This window comes from Panthera leo, chromosome B1 (genome assembly GCF_018350215.1).
Source record: "Panthera leo isolate Ple1 chromosome B1, P.leo_Ple1_pat1.1, whole genome shotgun sequence".
Lineage (NCBI taxonomy): Eukaryota > Metazoa > Chordata > Mammalia > Carnivora > Felidae > Panthera > Panthera leo.
Genome location: NC_056682.1, coordinates 60,051,965 through 60,071,111, shown reverse-complemented (window position 1 = coordinate 60,071,111; position 19,147 = coordinate 60,051,965). Strand labels below are relative to the sequence as shown.

Genomic DNA, 19,147 nt, shown 5'->3' with positions numbered 1-19,147 from the left:
TTCTCCCCCTTTTGTATTTGGTTAAATGAGTGAAGATGTGATCACTTTGATCCAAGTAGAGATTAAAGTGATATTGTTGGTATTGCTAATATTGTTTTCCAGTTTTATTAAATTTCAGTCTATATCCAATTTATCTCTGTTCCTGAGTCATGACCCTCTTGGAACTTTGAGTATGAATGAGACTGGTGGGCCTAGTTTTCTCAGTCCTAAGACTGCCAAAGATTTACCTCTTTCCTACAGAACTTCCTAACCCTTTATATCCTTCAGCTCTAAAAGCCTTCAAAATGTTTTGAGGGGGATACAAGCCTATGAATAAATGCAGAACCTTCCTTTGTGTGGGTTTTCTTTCTTTTTTTTTTTTTTTAACGTTTACTTATTTTTGAGACAGAGAGAGACACAGCATGAACGGGGGAGGGGCAGAGAGAGAGGGAGACACAGAATCGGAAGCAAGCTCCAGGCTCTGAGGTGTCAGCCCAGAGCCCGACGCGGGGCTCGAACTCGCAGACCGCAAGATCGTGACCTAAGCTGAAGTCGGACGCTTAACCGACTGAGCCACCCAGGCGCCCCTGCATGGGTTTTCTTTAATAAATTCCACAAGACTACAAAAAAATTTTGTGTAGTAAGCCAACATTTCATGCAGATCTGGGACTCAGTATAAACATCCTCAGTAAACTCATAGAAATACGATGTCTCTCAAGTTTTTGTCACTTTAGCCCCATGTGATCACTAAAAGCTTTCATAATTTTTTTAATCTCACAGAAGAGGCTCTGTATATGCTAAGAACATTTTCAAACCGTGTCCAGAATCAACAAATTCTTTGGGAGAAAAACCATGGTTAGAGATCCCTATCACACCTTGAATAAGTTCTTGCCATTGTATAATTTTAGCCAATCATTGTTTCCACAGCTCTCTGTTGCAATACAAATGATGACCATTTACTATACCCTACTTGGAAGTGCACAAATTTCCAATAAACTTTAAGAAAAGCGAGAGAGAGTGACAGTGAGAGAGGAGGTCTTCATGCAAAACCTTCTTTTATTGTAGATTTTTATGATGTCTTTGTGAGAATTCAGATATTGACTTTCCCAAGTTTAATATAAATCATTTAAACAAAACGAGCAATACTTCAAGCGTATACATGTGATGAAAAAAATGTGAAGATGATAGACCAGTAACTAAAGATGTGTTCACTGATCAAGACAACATTGTGTGAGGCCTAAGATTTGTATTTGTGGAATTAGACAATATAGATTAACTCATCTCTTTTTGTTCCTTGTCACCTTTTACTAAGATTATGTAGTATAACCGGACTATCCCACTTTCTCAGATTCTTATAGAGTAAATTGGTAATAGTATTTGATGTTGATTTAAAAATAGCAAATCATGATCAAAGAATATTTTTCAAATAAAATCGGCAAGTAGTTTTTTGTTTCTATTCTGTATGAGTCAAGGAATGATTTCTTCAATGACTATTCTAATATTTTTTTCAATGAGGACATTAGAGTTCACAACATATATTTCCTAACATAGCCCTATCTCAACATAAAAAGACCCTATGAGAACTACAGATTCAATGATAGGGACTTTTCTTTAAGTTCATTAAAGTTCCTTCAATGTATAATTATCTACATGGTTTCTTTAGCTGCTGAATGCTATAATTTGACACTATCATACAAGCAAATGGAAAACATGAACAAAATTCTCGATCTTATTTTTCTTAAGGCAATTGATCTTTTGACAGGTTTACAGGGAGAAGCTTATGAATTTGAGGTTAAATTTAATAGTCATTACAGAAAGAAAAATTATTATTCCACAAAACAAATGAAACCTATGTTGATAAAAATGCTACTGCTGCTGAATCACTTATGATAGGGTCTATTTAATTATACTAATTATTTAATGTTATCAGAAGCATACATTTTACCTTTGATTGATAAAACTTGAGAGTGGTATCTTGGAACTTCGCCGGAAGCAGTCTTCTTCCAAATAGATTTGCCAATACTAACACTAGCTTTTCCATAACATCTTGAGAAAAATGTTTTGAGCCTATATAAAACAAAGTGTCTTGTTACAAATGTAAAAACCGGTATCAATCCCATTTTTAACACTTAAATTGTATGTTCTATTGCATTTCATTTCATGAAAACTGAAAATCTGTGACAAATATAGCAACCAAGGAATGACTCCGTCTGCTGACAGTTTACATCTGTGCCTTCTTTTTCACTCTTGCTACTCCCACTCTAATTCATACCCTAGCCATTCCAACCACAAATTGCCTCATCTCCTTACCTGAATTCTACTCCCCAAATTCGGGCTATGATCAGTTTTCCTGAAGCATTTTATGATCATGTTTCTCACCTATTCAAAAATCTCTGATTGTATCTAATGGCTCATAAACAAAATCCAATCTCCTTAGTCTAGCATTTAAGGCTTTCCAAAGTACAGCCCACAAATCACCTCCCAGCTTTACCTCCCTGTCTTACCTTCTCGCCACTCATACTAAGATACCATCAACTTGACTTACGTTCTATTCTTCACAACACATGAGCACTATACAGTAGTGATTAAAAAGGTGTTGCATTTAATAACTTGGGCTCCAGAATCAGACTCTTCCTATTTCAATCTTGGCTCTGACACTTAGTAATTTGTGTGACCATGGCAATTTATTTAACTTCTCTGTGTCTGAGTTTCCTCATTTACAAAATAGTGATAGCCATATTATGTGCCTCATAAAGTTATCAAATTTTCTATCTCCATGTTTATAATAGCATACACCCTCATACCCCACCCCACCCACACACACATAACAATAAACACAACTGTATTTCCGCTTGCAGGAAATTATTTCTCCTGTTGCAGAGCTTTTGAGGGGACAGAATTTCCTGAGTATCCTTGTTTCACAGAACAATGCATGGTCAGAGCATAGTAACTAAACCTGATAACTGTTGTTATCAATTCATGATAGAAGATAAAGAAACGCTCCGAAAGGCACAGCATTTGCCAGGCATTAGGAACTATAACAAATGTAAGCACAAAAAGGAAAATATTTCTTTTAGGGACGCTGTTTAAAGGTCCATGGTTTAATTATAAAAACCAAAAAGGTTTTAATAAAAAATGTGTTAAATGGAGTATTAGGTGGACATTAAAATGGAATTCACAAAAAATTTACAGGATATTGGCAAAAATATATTTTGGGGAAAGCAAGATTCTAGATTATGCAATTAAAGTAATATCAGTTATTTAAATATACTATATAGTTACAGTCTCAGAAAATATGATTGGAAGAAAATATACACAAACACGGATGGTGAATTTCCTATTTAACATAATGCTTTCCTATATCCTTTTTCTATGAAGAGCATGTGTAACATTTAATTAGAAAAAATATTTATTAAAAAACCATACATTATTTAATAAGTTCTGAATCCTGGAGTCCAGAAATCACTAAAGTTCATAAGAAATTGACATTTTAAAATAGGTGTCACAAAATATGGCTGTCTTCCATACAATTAGTAGGTATATAAAACTTCATTTTATCTAGTTTGGCATCTCTAAATTATCTAAATATTTGTAGAAAAAAATACTCCTCAAGTGTTGGCTTCATATAGTCTCTGTTACTATTTTTAGATTATATACCCAAAACATCAAGCTTACCTTTCCTAGTTGGCTGACAAAGATTACGGAAAAGGCCTTTTACAAGAAAACTGACAAACACAAGATTAGAAGGCTCATGATAATGCAAATGTGATACAAGTCCAGCAAACCCCATCAGTTTACCTTCTTGATCTAAATAGCCCTAAAGAACAAAAATAATTTATTAGTTTGAGTCAACTCACCACAGACATGAATTAATAACGAACTGATTATCAGTTTAAAATAGTACTTAATGCCAATGTAAGAGGGATTGGTAATCATTACCTCGCCAAGTTTTGGTAATTATATCAAGTGTAAGAAATATTAGTCAATGGATAGGACCTTCTAAAGACTATAACTAATTTGGCATGATAAAAATTAAAGATAGTTCCATTCCTTTTCAAAAAAATAAAACAAACAAAAACAAAAACAAAAAAACAAAAACAAAGGGCAGCCATACCTGTTTCATAAGAAACTGCAAAGAAAACAAGAAGTAAAGTTTTAACATCTCCGTGACTCTGGGTTGTTTGAAGGACAACAATGAATGCTTTAGCACTGACAGCACCTTGAAAGAATAATTTACACCATGTTAGTTCTATGAAATTCATTTGTAAATAATAATATGGGTATATTGTAATTCAATTTTTTTTTCCTGTATATTAGGATGTTTTGACATCTTAAAAAAACTTCTCTGGCTGATGAGAGACTGCTCCTCCCAGTGCTGGCTAATTTCTAAACATAATAACAATTTGCCTAAAAGCATGCCTATCATAGGCAAACCAACCAATCCCAAGCACATACCCCTAACTACTTCCTTCAGTGACTCGCATCCACAGAGTCAAAATTTCTTGTATCCTAAATCATCCCAGGGCCAGGTACCAGGCCACAAGAGGCCACCTATTCCGCCCACACAAAGCTCACTAGAATTATTCAAACCAGCCAATGCTAAACTGCTTATCCTGCCCTGTCTTGCTTTTCCTATAGAAACTCTAATAAAAGCAGGCACCCAAACCATCCTGCTGCTCTTATCCTCTGCCTCCTGACCAGCCTGCTGTCTTTTGTACAGAGTCCTGCAGAGAGTGCCGTGGTTCCTGTCGTTAACACTTACAGTACTTTATTTTCCTGAGCTCCACCTCTGACTCCTCTTGTGGCTGCACCTGACTGACCATCACACAAAAGAATACAAAACAACAGGATAGGTATTACCCAAGACTCAGTCACATTTCATATTGTTTGCTTTACCATCTTCTGGCATGGTACATCCTTCTTTTAACAACCAGAACGTATCAAACAGAATCATCAGAAATGAAACGTACTGCCAAATAATCTGACAATAAATGTGAATCCAGTTTAAGAGTTTACAGCTCTTGGTTTGTTCTGCGAGAAAACAAGATATGCTGTGGCACGTCCTGCAGTACTGTTGCAAAAATAATGGAACTATCTTGATTAGAACCGAAGTAGTAAAAAGATTGCTTGGTTTCCAATATAAAACAGCATTGAGGTAGCAGTTCAGATATCTTTTATGTGCCCACTAAAATGTCTATGAGGTTCCAACAAAAGGAAAACTTCCCAACATCACCAAAATTTAAGCCTGGCCACCATTAAGCCTGAGAGCTTATAGAACCTAGGAAGAATCTGCAATCATTTTAAGGCCAGTGGATTCTGTGAAAAGAAGGGGGGGGGAACGTAGAGAGGAGAGAAAGAAGGGAGAAAGGAAGGGAGGTATAGTGGACATCACCTTTACTCTAGGACAATTCTTTCTCAGGGTGCCAAAAATGCCCTTCCTGCTACCTCTTCTGTTGCTCTACATTTAGAATTAGATGGCAATAGCAAGAAAACAGCAGACGACTAAGAGGGTGAGCAATTCATGGTGGTTCACTGTAATCTTAGAGATGTAGACACATAACTAAAGTCTGATTAGGACAGTAAGGACTCTGACAGCAATGCATAATGTAGTTTGTAGTGGTGAATGACATCCACGTGATCAATGTGGCAGCGAGACTGGCAGGAATAGATCAATAAACTTTCAGTCCAGAAGAGATACATAAGTTAAAAATCTACTAAATACTGACATTTGGGCCAAAAGCCATTCATCTAGCTTCAGATTTAAAAGGGTATTTGGGGGTGCGTGGGTGGGTGAGTCGGTTAAGCAGCCAACTCTTGATTTCAGTTCAGGTCATGATCTCACAGTGGTGAGATCGAGGCCCACATTGGGCTCTGTGCTGGGCATGGAGCCTGCTTAAGATTCTCTTCTCCCTCTTCTTCTGCCCCTCCCCTGCCAACACTCTAAATAAATAAATAAATAGATAGATAGATATTTGAATAGCAATTAGGTGGTGAGAGAGAAGCCAGAGTAAAATCATGTATTTTATTCCTTGGCAATCCATAAGATTTATTTCTTTTTTCTTTTCCTGAAATTTATTGTCAAATTGGTTTCCATACAACACCCAGTGCTCATCCCAACAAGTGCCCTCTTCAATGCCCATCACCCACTTTCCCCTCCCTCCCACCCCCCCCATCAACCCTCAGTTTATTCTCAGTTTTTAAGAGTCTCTTATGGTTTGCCTCCCTCCCTAACTTTTTTTTCCCTTCCCCTCCCCCATGGTCTTCTGTTAAGTTTCTCAGGATCCACATAAGAGTGAAAACATATGGTATCTGTCTTTCTCTGTATGACTTATTTCACTTAGCATAACACTCTCCAGTTCCAACCACGTTGCTACAAAAGTCTATATTTCATTCCTTCTCATTGCCAAGTAGTATTCCATTGTACATATAACCACAATTTCCTTTATCCATTCATCAGTTGATGGACACTTAGGCTCTTTCCATAAGATTGAAACAAACATACCTGCATTCAAAAGTGACAAAAACACACAATAGATCAACTCTTTATAAGAAAATTGATCATCTTTCTAAAATTATTGTCATGCTAACAATACTTATTAAATGTGTGCACAAGCTGAGGTGCCTGGATGGCTCAGGCAGTTAAGCCTCTGACTTTGGCTCAGGTCATGATGTCACAGCTCATGGGTTCAAGCCCCATATCGGGCTCTGTGCTGACAGCTCAGAGCCTGGAGCCTGCTTCGGATTCTGTGTCTCCCTCTGTCTCTACCCCTCCCCTGCTCATGCTCTGTCTCTCAAAAATAAATAAGAATTAAAAATAAATAAATAAATAAATAAATAAATAAATGTCTGCACAGAAATTAGGACAAACGTCTTTAGCCACAGGGTAAATGAGAAAATTTCAATGAGAAATATAGAGAAAACAAATAAAAACATGAGAGAGAGAGAGAGAGAAAGAGAGAGAGAGATTTGATGCTATATAAAAAGAGATATATGCTATATATAAATGAATAAGGATCACAGTGGAGCAGACAGGAGATACATTTACAATTTAGAAGGGGTGGTAACAGTAGTCTTCACTGAGAGTAATGTTAGAACAAAACCTTGAATAAGGTAAAGCAGGGAGACTATGCACGCAAAGTCATGGTCCTCAGACTGTAATGTACCTGAAGTATCTATGGAGCAGTAGTGGGCTCATGTGGGGGGGAAGAGAAGGGTGAGGTCAACAAGAAAATCAGGGACCAGGTTCTGTAGAACCATCAGGAAAACACTGGTTCTTACTCTTAAACAAAACCAAACAACAACAAAAAGGTACCATAAAGGAAAAAAAGGTCGACCTATAAAAATTGTTTTCTTCATGCAGCAACAAAATTTTTTGAAAAATTATTTGGCATCCTCGGATGTCCTAAGACAAGACCGCTACAAGACAAGGCACAACAACATAAAGTAAGTGGACAATTATAAACTGACATTTAAAAAAATAATATTTTATTAAAATGTGAAAGAGTGACATAAGAAATAGTGAAGAATTTCAGGAGAACTAAAATTCCATAGCAGATTTAATATCCACATGTGTATTACTAGAGAGCAGAACTGAAACTCTGGAGAGCAGCATTATCAATGTGAAAGATAAATTTCACATGATTTATCATAATGAAGAAAAACATAGCATTAGAGAACCAAAAAAGGATTTTTGATTTAAAAATTAAAACTTTTCCTGAAAAAGTTGAACAAATTAAAACAGAAGCAAATATCAAAGATCTAATTTAAGAAACCTCTTTTGCATTCCAAAACTACTTGAGCATTGCACAATGCAAATACATTTAGCAATACTGAATTGCACACTTAAAAATGGTTAAGAGGATACATTTTATGTTATTTGTATTTTACCACAATTTAAAAAATCTGAACATGAAGGGGAGCCTGGGTTGCTCAGTCAATTAAGCGTCCGACTCTTGTTTTCGGCTCAGGTCATGATTTTGGGGTTCGTGAGTTTGTGCCCCTCATTAGGCTCCATGCTGACAATGCAGAGCCTGCTGGGGATTCTGTCTCCCTCTCTCTCTCTGCCCATCCCCTGTTCACTCTCTATCCTTCTTTCTCAAAATAAATAAACATTAAAATTGTTTTTTAAACCTGAACATAAAGTTTCAAAGCTCTTAACATTTAATAACAAAAACATCACTTTAAAAACTGATTCACAGAACAGAAAATCTTGAGGAAAAGAATTTGAAACATAAGGATTTTTTTAAATATTCATATAATTACATAGACAGAAAAAATCAAACTAACTACAAGAAAACAGGAATTAGCATGGCTCCACTAGGGGAGACGAAAAAAATCTACTCCTCTGTAACAGTAAATGCCAGAAGAAAAGAAGCTATCTTAGTTTGATGTGATGAGTAAAGAGAATATTCTAAGAATTTTATGTCCACATTTGAGCCTTTTATGTATAAAGATTAGATAGATCTTCTCAAATATGCCAAGGCAAAGAAAATAAACCAATTCAATAAACTTTCTAAAAAATATTTTTAAAAGGTTACTAAAAATGTGTTTTTCTTTCCTACACAGAAGTAACATTTAGGAATGCAGAAATGGGGAAGTTTTGGTCTAAAATGATATGTGCCTGCTTTGTAAGACCATCAACAACACAAGAGCCAACTCATCACAGAAGTCCTAAAAGAACCCTCACATTGACAAACACATTGACAAACACTGATTTCATTGGGCATATACAAAAACAGGGAAGAATGGGTGTCTTTAACAATGCATCTTCATAAGGATGAAAATCAAATTGGTTTAATTATGAATTTTAAACCTCTCATTGTGGCACTGGACTTAAAATATTTACCTGAGCAAATAAACTTCAGGAAAAGTTTACAACCATATTCTGAAGTCCAATTAAATATATCAGTATTTGAAACCAAATGCATACCTATGCCAAAATACCAAAATGATAATATCACTCACTGTCTTTGGATGATAAAACCTTTTCCTTCTTTCAAACTTTTGCATTATCTAAATGTTCTTTGACGACTTTGGGTTACTACTTTTTTACAAAAAAAAATAAACTTTTATTATGAAATAACAACGAATCCTGTTCCTTTTGAAAACCAGAATCTAACCCACATCTTTTAAAATCTATAGGCAGCATGCCTAGTACTGTAGGATAATGCTGATCACACATGAAAAAGGTAATTTTTAATTCCATATGTCCATCCAGCCATGAATTCTATAATTGATAGAGGAGACAAATAAAACTAATTATTATTCTCCCATTCCACTCCCAACCTTATACTATTTAAGACATTGCAAAACATAAAAAAAACTGATGAAACAGAAGAGTTACTGCTACAGACTTCTAATCAAGAGCAAACCCAATCACAGCGCAGCTAGTAATGAAGACAATACCTCAGAAAATGTCAAGCACGGTACCTTTGCCTTAGCATCTTCTGGGTCATCTCCCTTGGAAGCCAGCAGCATGAGTCGCAGGACCAGGGTTATGCTGAGAGGAAACTGTCCTCTCAGTTCAGGAACATTGGATTTAATGAGTTTTCCTATTTTGGGCAATGGAATATCAAAGAAATATACATCTCCCATCAGGTCTTGACCTCGTCTTCCAGCACGTCCAGACATCTGGAAACAAAATTACAAAGTAAAACCTCCCTGAAAGATGGCAGAGTAGGAGGAGGACCCTGACCTTGTCTCATCTCTTAAACACAGCTAGATCAACATCAAATCATCTGAACACCTAGGAAATCAATCTGAGGATTAAGAGATCAATCCCCATAATTTGAGGGAGAGAACATGGCAGGTACGCAACGTGGAGAAGTGAATTGGGGGAGAGAAAAGCCGCCGTGCCCCAGAGAGGAGGGAGCCCTTTTCACAGAGGAGAAAAAGAGAAGGAGACAGGGAGCAGAGAGTATCAGGTTCACAAAAGAAAATCACTACCCCTGAAAAGTAGCCAGAGAGAAAGAGTGGGGGAAAAAAGGAGTGAAAACATACACACAGGAGTGCACAAGAAAATTGTTCCCCAAAACCACTGACAGGGAAAAAGGAGAGGGTTTCAATACCACCGTTTTTTTTTTATAAACAGCAGAATAGAGAGTCTGAAGTTCAGGTGCTGCAGCGAGGAAGCAGGGGGAGCCCAGGGAGAAGGGAGAAGTGATTTCCTTATACGAAGTGCATTTGGTAGAGGTGATATAGCCTCTCCATGGGCAAAAGATCTGGTGGGCGCTACTGAGCTGCCCCATGGCCTGTATAGGAACAAAGACTCTGGCTGAGGACAGCAAACCCTGGCATCAGCTGTGTGTTGTGATTTACCATAAACTTCAAGCTGTTGCTGCTGTGTGGTTATGCAACTGTTTTATGGGGTAAGCCAGGCCTGGCCATAGTACAGTGAGACCCTCTCCTACAGTATAAGCGTAGGTTGAGCCCCAGAAGTCTCTGAAGTATATGATTTTGAAACACAGCCACAGCTGAGACAAAACAGAGGAGAGCTATACCACCTGACAGGTGGACAGCTCAGACACAGACAGGGTGAAGGTAGGGATCTGACAGAAGCTGGAGACACAGGAGGAATGATTATTTCTGTGTCTGGGAGGGTGTGAACTTCCCACTCCAGAGACTAGAGAATGGGGCAAAGCCATTTTCACAAATAGCCCACCAGCACTGGTTGACTTCAGTGAGCTAAACTGTGCCACTGGGTAGAGAATGGAGGTGTTACACCAAGCCCCACCCCTGCACCCTCCAGGCACATCTCCATTTAGGCAAATCCGCCTAAGAATTAGAGCAGCAGGCCCTTCCCCAAGAAGACCAATAATGATCCAATAAAAAGATGTATAGTATAAGAATGGATAAAAATAAAGAAGACCCATCTATATGCTGCCTACAGGAGACTCATTTTAGACTAAAGACATTGGCAGATTGAAAGTGAGGGTATGGAGAACCATATATCAGGCTAATGGATGCCAAAATAAAGCTAGAGTAGCCATACTTATATCAGACAAACTAAATTTTAAAACAGACTGTAACAAGAGATGAAGAAGGGCATTATATCATAATTAAGGGGTCTATATACCAAGAAGATCTAACAATTGTAAATTTTGTGCTCCCAACATGAAAGTACCCAAATATACCAATCAATTAATCACAAACATAAAGAAACATATTGACAATAATATGATAACAGTAGGGAACTTTAACACCCCACTTATAGCAATAGACAGATTACCTAGGCAGAAGATCAACAAGGAAACAATGGCTTTGGATGATTCAATGAACCAGATGGATTTAACAGATATATTCAGAACATTCCATCCTAAAACAGAATATAAATTCTTTTCGAGTGCACATGGAACATTCTCCAGAATAGATCACATACTAGGTCACAAATCAGCCTCAACAAGTACAAAAAAACTGAGATCATACCATGCATATTTTCAGACCACAACGCTTTGAAACTGGAAGTCAACCACAAGAAAAAATTTGGGAAGACCACAAATACATGGAGATTAAAGAACATCCAACTAAACAATGAATGGGTTAACCAGAAAATTAAAGAGGAAATTATAAAGTACATGGAAGCAAATGAAAATAAAACCATGACAGTCTAAAAACTTTGGGATACAGCAAAGGCATTCCTGTGAGGGAAGTATACTGCAATATGGGTCTACCACAAGAAGTAAGAAGGTCTCAAACACACAACCTAAACTTACATCTAACGCGGCTAGAAAAGGAACAGCAAATAAAGCAATAAAGCATAAAGTTAGCAGAAGAATGGAAATAATAAAGACTAGAGCAAAAATAAATGATATGGAAACAAACAAAAAGAACACCCAGTAGAACAGACCAATGAAACTAAGAGCTAATTCTTCAAAAGAATTAGTAAAACTGACAAGCCCCTAGCTAGACTTATCAGAAAGAAGAGAGAAAGGACCCAAATAAATAAAATCACAAATGAAAGGTGAGAGATCACAATCAACACCACAGAAATACAAACAATGATAAGAGAATACTATGAAAAAATTATATGCCAACAAACTGGGCAATCTAGAAGAAATGGATAAATTCCTAGAAACATACAAACTACAAAATCTGAAACAGAAAGAAACAGAACAGACCCATAACAGCAAAGAAATTGAAATAGCAATCAAAAAATCCAAACAAAAGTCTAGGGCCAGATGGCTTCCCCAGGGAATTCTACCAGAAGACATTTAAAGCAGAGTTAATGGGGCGCCTGGGTGGCTCAGTCGGTTAAGCGTCCGACTTCAGCTCAGGTCACGATCTCGCGGTCGTGAGTTCGAGCCCTGCATCAGGCTCTGGGCTGATGGCTCAGAGCCTGGAGCCTGCTTCCGATTCTGTGTCTCCCTCTCTCTCTGCCCCTCCCCCGTTCATGCTCTGTCTCTCTCTGTCTCAAAAATAAATAAACGTTAAAAAAAAAAATTAAAGCAGAGTTAATACCTATTTTTCTCAAACTGTTCCAAAAAATTGAAATGGAAGGAAAACTTCCACACTCATTCTATGAGGCCAGTATTAACTCGATTCCAAAAACCAGACAAAAACCCCACTGAAAAGGAGAATTATAAGCCAATATCCCTGGTGAAAATGGATGCAGAAATTCTCAGCAAGATGCTAGCAAATCAAATCCAACAGGACACAAAAAGAATTATTCACCACGGTCAAGTGGGATTTATTTCTGGGCTGCAGGGGTGGTTCAATATTTGCAAATCAATCAATATGATACACCACATTAATAAAAGAAAGGATAAGAACCATATGATCCTTTCAATAGATGTAGAAAAAACATTTGACAAAATACTGCATCCATTCTTTTTTTTCTTTTTTTACAGCATCCATTCTTGATAAATAACTTAACAAAGTAGGTATAGATGTAACATATATCAACATCACAAAGGACATAAATGAAAGACCCATGCGTAATATCCTCAATGGGGAAAAACTGAGAGCCTTTCTCCTATAGTCAGGAACAAGACAAGGATGTCCACTCTCACCATTACAATTTAACATAGTACCAGAAGTCTTAGTCTCAGCAATCAGACAACAAAAAGAAATAAAAGGCATCCAAATTGGCAGGGAAAAAGTCAAATTTTCACTATTTGCAGATGACATGATACTCTATGTAGAAAGCTGAAAGTCTCCACCAAAAAAATTGCTATAACTAATACATGAATTCAGCAAAGTCACAGGATATAAAACCAACATACAGAATTATTTTGCATTTCTATACACCAATAACAAAGCAACAGAAAAATAAATCAAGGAATCTATCGCATTTGCAATTACACCAAAAACAATGAGATACCTAGGAATAAACCCAACCAAAGAGGTAAAAGATCTATACTCTGAAAACTATACAACACTTATGAAAGACATTGAAGAGGATATAAAGAAATGGGAAAGCATTCCATGCTTATGGACTGGAAAAACATTGTTAAAATGTTTTTATGCAGTCTACATATTTAATCCAATCCCCATGAAAATATTGCCAGCATTTTTCACAGAGCTAGAACAATCCTAAAATTTTTATGGAACCACAAATGACCCTAAATAGCCAAAGCAATCCTGAAAAAGAAAACCAAAACTGAAGGCATCACAAATCTGGATTTTAAGCTATCTTATAAAGCTGTAGTCATTAAGACAATATGATCATTAACTCCATTTTACAATGTAGAAATAAGGACATGGGGAGTAGAAGAGACTTGTCTGTAGTTAAACACCAGAAAGTGAAAGGTCCTGAATTCACACCCTGGTAATTTGATTCCCAAGTTCAATTTCTGAAATATTATAACACCCTTGCTCCAGAACCCTAACTCTGTGATTCCCAAAGATGATGTGGGAGAGGAGAGCTCATGCAGACACAGGAGCAGGAGAAGAAATCAGGAGAAGGGGGGTAGAGGTTGGTAAAGTGGTGGGAAATAACAGGGGTGTTATATTGGGTAGGAACAAAGTCTATAAGGGAATAGAAAGTAAGTGCTTAGAGGGGAAAAACTTGAATATTGGCTAATTAATCGAAATTTGATGCCACTGGCAGAAAGAATCATCAAATGTTCCTGAGTATGGAAGCCTATAAAGACAAACTATACTGTGTGCGGGGCATAGGAGAGTAAGGAGAATCGAAAATCTAGAGAACTGTTTTAATAATACAAAGCCAAGTGCCTGGGTGGCTCAGTCAGTTAAGCATCTGATTCTTGATTTCAACTCAGTTCGTGATCTCATGGTTTGTGATATTGAGCCCTGCGTCACTCTATGGAGCCCTGTGTCAGGCTCTGCACTATAGCGAGGAGCCTGCTTGGGATTCTCTCTCCCCTCTCTCTGTCCCTTCCCCACTCTTTCTCTCTCTCTCAAAATAAATAAAGAAACATTTAAAAATAATAATACAAGGCCAAGAATATATGATGAGAGATAGTGAAAACAGAAATTGCAAGGCAAAAATCGAATACCACTACATGTAGGTGAAAGCAGAAATTGCAAGGCAAAAATCGAATACCACTACATGTAGGAGAATAATGAAATGGGCTTGGTAAAAGATTGTGTATTGGGAGAAAAAAAGAGAGAAGTGTTAGCTCCAGAGGCAAAATCACATGCACAGGAAATGAATGAGTAAATGTTTATCCGGCACCTTTGATGTGTACCTTTTGTAGAAATTACTTCATTTAATTTTTACAAATGCTATGGGATAATAATTATTACCCCTATTTTGGAGATAGGAAAAAAGGATCAGGCGGGTCAGATATCTCACCTAAGGTCACATATCTGGTTAGTGATGGCCACACCATTCCTGGCTCACATGCTTTCCCCTATACCACAGCTAAAAATGACAGTCAGGCATGAATGAATGTCAAGGTGTGCTAGCACACAAATTGCAATAGGTTTGTAAACTAACAGCTCACATTTTTTACTATTTTATGGTCCCATTTTCATGATACAATAGTGAGTGTATGCATATTGAAATACCTGTCTGTAATTTAAAGCATCCAGGTAGACTGAGTTTTGAGCAAAAACCACAGATTTACAAGGCATGTTGATGCCTAAAGCAAGTGTCCCAGTAGCTGTCACCACCTAGAGAGAGAAAAAAAATTATGTCGTAAAATAGCATTTCACTAGAATGCCATATAGTTACTGAAACTCTTTGAAGTTCAGCTGAACCACAGTTGGAAAATGGTATTTTCCCAAGTGAACCAAGTGGCTAGAGATACTAGCCACGTTGGTAATCTTGTTATTTCACAAACACATCCAGTACATTCTCAGCCCAGGACCATGCCAGTCACTGCTCTGCACGTAATATTCTTCTCCCAAATATTCACCTGGTTTGTTCAGTTCTATGCTCAAATGTCAAAGAGAAATTTCTGGTCTACCACACCCAGAATAACCACCCACACTATCCTACATTATTTCTCCTCATAGCATTAATGACTACTAGTATAATAGTAATAGTATTTGTTTATTTCTCCTATACCAGACTCCAAGCCCTATTCACCATTGTATCTCCACACTGAGAATAAATGACAGGTGTTCAGTAAGTATTTCTTAATAATAACTAAAAAGGGAATTTCCTTATGACACAGTAATAATACTTTCATAAACCCACTTCTGGGCAATTGCCTACTTCATCCACTATAACTTATTTGTGAAGTTTATTTCTTTGGAAAGAACATATTTTATCATAATACTAAAACAGTTTCATTTTTCCCTCTGAATTGCCTTGATAACTGACCAAACAAAGGGGTAGGATAAACTTTAAAGTTTCTTAAATGATCAACTTTTGCTCATTTTCTCATATAATGTTGGGTATTTTAAATGGCTTTCTTTTTCTCTTTACATTGACTGTCATATATGCTACGGTTTATTTTTAATATTTAAGTATTTGGAATAATTTTCTCTATTTATTCTGTAACTGAATACATCTGTGACAATGAAAAACACATTTATTAAGAATTTTTCTAAAGTTCTTCAATTAAAAAAAGTGGGCAGAGTAAAAACATTAAATTTATGCTGTAACTAGAAAAAAACACCTTTTTAAAAATGTGTTCTTTATAACAAAGCTATCACTATTTCCATAGTGTCTTTTCTACAGTGATCCAATTATTCATTTATTAAAATAATAGTAATTAAGACACTACCACTTAACATATAGTATTTTAGACACAAGACATACTGATCAAAATAAGTGTGCCTATTTTCCCGAATTTATAATCCTGGAGAAAATTTTGTGTCCAGTTATTGGCTTTTAAAGCATATAAATAGCTTATTATTAGTTAAGAGAGAAATTAAGCAAAGTTGTTAATGACATAGTTTTGTTTTTATCCAGATTAAAAAAATTACCCTTTAATTTTTCTCAACATATAGTTCAAGATTAAAAGATACTCCTTACAGTAGTACTCTCTCCTCTCAACCCTCCTCCTCTTGCTCTGTCTCCCTCCCTCTCTCTCACTCTGTGTCTCTGTATCTCTGTGTCTCTTTCTCTCTCACACACACACACAAATGTAATATCCATCATACAAAAATTTTAATATGGATAATTTTTAAAACTCACAGGCTATTTTTAAATATTACTCAAGATGTAAACAAAGAAATTATATAAATCCTCCTTGTGAATTTATCCAGATTATCCCCATGCACCCTCATGGAACATACTAACTAAAACATAGTAAGGGTTGGTTTTCAAGCTATTTAAAGTAATCTTCCTCTTGTCCATTATTAGTGATAGGAGAGAGAGCATTTAGGAGTGACTCATTTAGGAATGATTCATTGCCAAGGTATGCATTGGGGCACTGAGGAAGCAATGCATTCTTGCTCTTATTTCAGCTATTAAATTGCGAAAAGATTTGGTCAAAATCCTATCATAAGCGTCCTCCAAGCCCAGGAAAGAATGTCTGTAGCCAAAATTATATGAACAGCTGACAAAATTCCCTAGATATTATAAATGAAACAGAAAGGGGTTGTTCCAAGATCATAATAGGTATGCTTCATTACAGAAATATTTAGAAAAGTATCTGTTTAGAGAATATTTTAATCTCTTGAAAAAGAGAAAAGCTAAATGATAAACTTCAAACCCCCTCCCTCAATTAAATGAGATGGAAGAATATGCAGTGACATTATGGGCTATTTAAAAAAAGATATAATTAGATGAGAAAAAAGTGGTCCATTTTTCATGGACACTCACTTTCCTACACACATAGCTTCACTTTTTGGAATGAAAACATTTACCTACCCTAATAAATCCTTTCCGAAAAAGAATCTCAACTAACTGTTTTTCTTTGAAGTTTAAAGAGCTGTGATGATATCCAATACCCCTTCTTGCCAAAGCCTTCAGTTCTTCACCTTTTCTTGTGAATTTTACTCGATCAAACACCATCTGCAAAGTCTGAAAGAAGCAAGAGTGTTAGGGATTTTGATCATTTCTTATCTAAGTTTAATTTAAATGAAAATAAAATAGTTAAATGAAAATAACAGTCATACTATGCAGTCGTTTGACGAAACGAAGCAAGTGCTTGAAATGGACTCTACGTGAGTACAAACAACATTTTATGGCAGCAGCAGTAACTATAGGAAATATTCCAAAATCTTGAACAGACTGTCTCTCACTTTCTCACCCCACCACTCAGGTGAAAAGTCCTGACGACACAGTAGATAAAACACCCAGAGGAAGTGTGAGTGCATGACCTGAAGAAGCCTTGCAAGCTCTCCCCAGGGAGAAAGAGAAACTTCTCCAGAATGGCTGGGCAGGTTCCTCACCCCATATGGTGGGGGAGTGCTTACTTCTCACTGCAAATCCATCACAAATGGCCTTAAAAATGTCAATTCCCTAAGAAGGAAATCCACTTGTATAGAGTTATATGTACAAAGATAAATACTGCTTATGAGAGGGAGAAAAAGAAAAACAAAAAACAAAAAAAAAAAAAAAACAAAAACAACCTAAGTGTCCAAAAGCCAAAGACACTTCAGTTGTATAGTCATCCATGCAATGGAATATTGAGAAAGAATTCAAATGACGATGTAAATTCATGGTTATTAAAAAAAGAGAGAGACCATGAAGTTTACAAAAAAAAAAAGAAAAAGAAAAAAAAAGGTATATAATAGAACTGTGTGTGTAGGCGCCTGGGTGGCTCAGCCAGTTAAGCATCCACAACTCTTGGTTTTGGCTCAGGTCACGATCTCACGGTTTCATGGGTACAAGCCCCACGTTGGGCTCTGCACTGACAGTGCGCAGCCTGCTTGGGATTCTCTCCCTCCCCCTCTCACTGCTCCTCCCCATTCACCCTGTCTCTGTCTCTCAAAATAAATAAACTTTAAAAGAAAAAAAAAGACCTGTGTGTGTGTGTGTGTGTGTGTGTGTGTAGTCACAAATGAAAGGTTCATCCAGAAGATAAGTGATTACCTCTGATTGATGGCATTGCTTTGTTATATTAATTTGTATTTTCAAATTCATCTACCTTAAGCATGAATTATTTGCATTAAAAAAGGGTTTTTTTGTTAATATATATTTTTATTATGTTTTTATTTTTATTTTTTTTAATATGTGAAATTTATTGTCAAATTGGTTTCCATACAACACCCAGTGCTCATCCCAAAAGGTGCCCTCCTCAATACCCATCTCCCACCCTCCCCTCCCTCCCACCCCCCATCAACCCTCAGTTTGTTCTCAGTTTTTAAGAGTCTCTTATGCTTTGGCTCTCTCCCACTCTAACCTCTTTTTTTTTTTTCCTTCCCCTCCCCCCATGGGTTTCTGTTAAGTTTCTCAGGATCCACATAAGAGTGAAAACATATGGTATCTGTCTTTCTCTGTATGGCTTATTTCACTTAGCATCACACTCTCCAGTTCCATCCACGTAGCTACAAAGGGCCATATTTCACTCTTTCGCATTGCCACATAGTACTCCATTGTGTATATAAACCACAATTTCTTTATCCATTCATTAGTTGATGGACATTTAGGCTCTTTCCACAATTTGGCTATTGTTGAGAGTGCTGCTATAAATATTGGGGTACAAGTGCCCCTATGCATCAGTACTCCTGTATCCCTTGGGTCAATTCCCAGCAGTAGCACTTGTACCCCAATGTTTAAAAAAGTTTTAATGAAAAAATTGACATACCACTTTTAGATATAACAATGTCTTTTTAGTGGTATGTTTTAACTACAATATCCAAAGCT

At 36.7% G+C, this 19,147-nt stretch overlaps 1 protein-coding gene across 1 annotated transcript in view; it reads right to left on the bottom strand.

Annotated features, from left to right (window-relative positions):
* Window positions 1-19,147, bottom strand: part of LOC122217724 (probable ATP-dependent RNA helicase DDX60) — a 185,359-nt gene that overhangs the window by 30,199 nt on the left and 136,013 nt on the right. The window contains exons 31-36 of the mRNA XM_042935122.1: window positions 17,207-17,359; window positions 14,950-15,054; window positions 9,409-9,609; window positions 4,094-4,198; window positions 3,655-3,796; window positions 1,925-2,046 (exon numbers count right to left, since the gene is read on the bottom strand). Coding sequence (XP_042791056.1) covers window positions 1,925-2,046; window positions 3,655-3,796; window positions 4,094-4,198; window positions 9,409-9,609; window positions 14,950-15,054; window positions 17,207-17,359 — 828 coding nt within the window. The remainder of the gene's footprint in view (window positions 1-1,924; window positions 2,047-3,654; window positions 3,797-4,093; window positions 4,199-9,408; window positions 9,610-14,949; window positions 15,055-17,206; window positions 17,360-19,147) is intronic.